Here is a 4,341-nt window from a genome sequence, read left to right as displayed (position 1 = left end):
ATCTATATATATATATATATATATATATCCCTCTCTATCTTTCTTTTTCTCTTTGGCACTCTCTCCCTCTTTCTCTCTCCTCTCTCCTTCTCTCCTCTCTCCTTCTCTCCTCTCTCCTTTTCACTCTCTTTTCTTTATCATTCTCCTCTCCTTTTCTCTCTCTCCTATTCCACGTGTTTGAATATGATATTTCCACAGAAAATAGAAGAAAGGATCATTCTGCTTTCCTGTGTTCTACAGTTTCAACTGTCATGTAGCCACCATTCACCTCTCTATCTCTCTCTCTCTCTCTCCTTCTCATTGCACACCCAGGATTGCCTGAAGCACCGTCCACCTTCCATCTCGAAAGAATAGTTGGAGATAACAGTGTTCTTCTAAGTTGGCACCCACCAATGATGGATGAGCTCGACCAGAATAATGGTATGCAGCTTATTGGCTACCGGGTAAGTGCATGTTGCTCTTAAATATCTATTTGTGTATGTGTGTGTGTTGTCATATAAGCACTCATACACACACTAAATATTACTGTCTGTTGTTGAGCTTAGACTACATATATATATATATATATATATATATATATATATATATATATATGTATATGCACAGGAATGGTTGTGTGGTAAAAAGTTTGTTTCCCAACCACATAGTTCTGGGTTCCGTCCCACTGCATGGCACCTTGGGCAAGTGTCTTCTACTATAGTCTTGGGCTGACCAAAGCCTTGTGAGTGGATTTGGTAGACGGAAACTGAAAGAATCCCATTGTATATGTGTGTGTGTGTGTGTGTGTGTGTGTGTCTGTAAGCGGACGTTAAACAATTATGATGATGATATATGATCACTGAGTCTGAGAAACTCCTGCTGGCAAGACAAGGCAAGGTAGATAAATATTTCACTTACTACGTGCTACTGTTGGGTGGTCTGCTAGAAATAACAGCTGAGTCTTCTTCATACTCTATTCTCTCCTTAAAAAGGAAGAACGCATTGGATGACATAGCCCTTGATATACAAAGCAGTGGGGATCGTCATGGATGGAATCCCTTTGATCCTAGATTTACTGGATCAATACTGATATGATTGTTAGTTTTAAGCCATCAATCAACCATCATCAACCATCTTAATTAATATTTTAGACGAGAGTTCATCTCTTCAAGAACCATAAATCAAATTAAATTGAAGCAAATGAAAAGACATAAACCAAAACATCTTCCTTTGTATTTATCTCTTTAGCATTTAAACCGGCCCTGTCCGGCCCAGATATCCTTCTTATTTTATGCTCTCATTCCTATCCTACTATGTCGTTCTGAAAATAAGCAATCAGATCATCGAAATCTCAAAGCTACAAAATAAAGAATAATTAATTCAAAATTATGTGAATAAATAAGGATTACATTTGAGAGAGGAATCTGAATGTCGAAGGGTTAGAATACCTTTCCTCGATTTTATTTGTTTGTTAATCTCTGCAGATATTTCTGAATGGTCGACTGTGCCAGCAACCAGGAAGTGCACACCTTGCTAAAGCTGTGGTGGAGAACCTAGATCTGTCTCGTCCACAGTACTTTGCCATCCAGTCAGTTGCTGCCAATGGTCAGATGTCACCCTCAGCAGAGGTTGTCTTTGAAGGTTTGGAGCGATGGCTTGATGCTGGCGATAAAAGCACTGAGTCGGACACAGATTTTTCAGAGATCCTTCCTAGTCCCCTTGGTAATTCGGGACCACAGAGAACGGTAAGTTCTGGTTTTTGTTCTGTTGTTTTGTTTTCTGATTCTTTTCTGTTTTTTGTTCTGTTGTTTTAATTATGTTAGCTGAGAGAGGCACAGATGGTAACTTGCTGCCCCAAACATCATATAAATTAACCTCTCTTTATTTTGTATTTAAGTCATTTTGTATTGGGATTTATTTCTGCCTTTCATCAAGAAAATGACAAGGGTATGGGTTGTGATATTCATTCCTTGCTGAATGGTATTTACAAGTGTAGCCCAGTAGTTAAGAGGTTTGCTTCACAATCATGAGATCTTTGGTTCAGTCACACAATCAATAGAGCAACCTGCTCATGAATTAATGTGCAAGCGGCTGAGTACTCCACAGACACATGTACCCTTAATGTAGTTCTCAGGGAAATTCAGCATGACAGAATATGACAAGTTGGCCCCTTTTGAAATACAGGTACAGCTCATTTTTACTAGGTGAAGCAACATGAAATAAAATATCTTGCTCAAGGACACAACATGCCACCAAGAATTGAACTCATGACCTCATGATTATGAGCCGAGTGCCCTGACCACTAAGCTACATATTTTCACCAGTTATCATCTATTATCATCTCTCGTACAATTCTTCCAGTGCAATCCACCCAAATGCCTTGAATGTCAGTAAGTGCAGGTGTACTTTTAATTGCAGTTTGTTGCAATCTATGACTACAACCCATCGATGCAGTCTCCACACGACTACGCAGAATCTGAATTACGGTTTAACGCAGGTGACCTTATCACAGTCTTTGGGAACCAGAGGTCAGATGGATTTTTCTGGGCTGAGGTAACTAGAAATTATTATCTCACCTGTTTGCCTTTGTGTGTATGTGTGTGTATTGTAAATAAATATATATATGTATGTAAATAAATATATATATGTATGTAAATATATATATATATATATATATATATATATATATATATATATATATATATATATATATATATATATATATATATATATATGTATTTACCTACATTTATGTATAAGTATCTCTTTGTCTATGTGTGTGTGTGTGTGCAAACATGTACATATATGGGCACGTACTTCATAAAAAATTCTCTAACTTTCAGTTAAATGGTAACCAAGGGCTTGTCCCTGCAAGTTTTGTGGAAGAAGTTCCAACGAAAGGTTCTCGGTCAAAACCAGTAAGTTTAACAATCCACTTTAAGACTATTTTTCTTGCCTCTCCGTCCACTACAGCAGCAGCCCTTGACCGTTTATCGCATCATTGTGGGTGGAGGATGATTCACACAGCAAAACACAATAAAGTACATGATTTATAATTTAATTATTACAGACATAATGCCAGATATATTACATATGTGATACGTATAGAATGCAGAAACACTCTGCAGACGGTGAGGGTCACGAAAATAGAATTTTAAAATTCTTTTTGTGTAGTCTGATGCCAAATGATCCATGCCTTGTTGGTTGAGAACCCTTTCACTGTAGGATCTATTGTGTCCCTCTATCATCCATTCTACAACCTGTTGTTCCTTTCATGGTCTATTTACCTTTCACTCCATTAAATCTAATGAATTACACAGCAGACAGACTTACCAGAATTAAGGCGTCAAGCTGCCAGAAACGTTAGCACGCCGGACAAAATGCTTAGCGGTATTTCGTCTGCCGCTAGGTTCTGAGTTCAAATTCCGCCGAGGTTGACTTTGCCTTTCGTCCTTTCAAGGTCGATAAATTAAGTACCAGTTACGCACTGGGGTCAATATAATCGACTTAATCCCTTTGTCTGTCTTTGTTTGTCCCCTCTATGTTTAGCCCCTTGTGGGCAATACAGAAATAAGAATTCTGCAGGACTACATTAAATGTTAACTTCTTATGACTTTGTTCCAATGCTAAAAGACATCATCATCATCATCATCATCATCATCATCATCATCACCATTTCTCTTTATTGTTTATTGCTATTAGTTTCATTATTACTAAGGCAGGAAGCTGGGAGAATCATTAGCACGCCAGACGAAATGCTTAGCGGTATTTCTCCAATTGCTATGTTCTGAGTTCAAATTCCACCAAGGTTTACTTTGCCTTTTAATCTGTCTGAGATCGATAAAATAAAATGCCTGTCAAGTACTGGGAGTCGGTGATATTTATTAGTGGCCCCTCCCCTCAAAATTATAGCTTTAGCCCTCTGCCAGAAACCGTTGTTGTTGTTGTTGTTATTGTTGTTATCATTCTGCTTTTCAGGTGAGTCGCCAGAGCAGCAACGCCTCGCAGAAATCATTACAGAACACAGTTGGTCGAACGAGTAGATGATACGATGTGTGGTAAGCCACACCTGTGTTAATGAGGTGGAGGAAAAGGGTGGATGGGTGGTTGGAAATAAATAAGTAATAATAATAATAGAAATTAATGTTAGTGCCAAATCTGTGTAAGATGCATCTCATATATATAATAGTATATAATATATATATATATATATTATTATTATATTATATATTTATATATAATATATATATTATTATATATATTTATGTATAATATATATATGTATATATATATATATATATATATATATTAATATTAAAGTTTGTTCCAGAAAAAATCCACTTTGTGTTAATTGACTGCTGC

At 36.9% G+C, this 4,341-nt stretch overlaps 1 protein-coding gene across 1 annotated transcript; it reads left to right on the top strand.

Moving 5' to 3' along the window:
* The first annotated feature begins 311 nt into the window (after positions 1-311).
* Positions 312-4,119, top strand: LOC128249395 (uncharacterized). Its single transcript, XM_052972874.1, has 5 exons — positions 312-443; positions 1,464-1,724; positions 2,398-2,532; positions 2,823-2,897; positions 3,958-4,119. Exons 1-5 carry the CDS (start codon positions 393-395, stop codon positions 4,024-4,026), a joined length of 591 nt encoding a protein of 196 aa, XP_052828834.1. The 5' UTR covers positions 312-392; the 3' UTR covers positions 4,027-4,119.
* The last annotated feature ends 222 nt before the right edge of the window (positions 4,120-4,341 follow it).

This window comes from Octopus bimaculoides, chromosome 14, assembly GCF_001194135.2.
Source record: "Octopus bimaculoides isolate UCB-OBI-ISO-001 chromosome 14, ASM119413v2, whole genome shotgun sequence".
Lineage (NCBI taxonomy): Eukaryota > Metazoa > Mollusca > Cephalopoda > Octopoda > Octopodidae > Octopus > Octopus bimaculoides.
The sequence above is the reverse complement of the archived record's forward strand: the minus strand, read 5'-3'. Positions and strand labels throughout refer to the sequence as shown.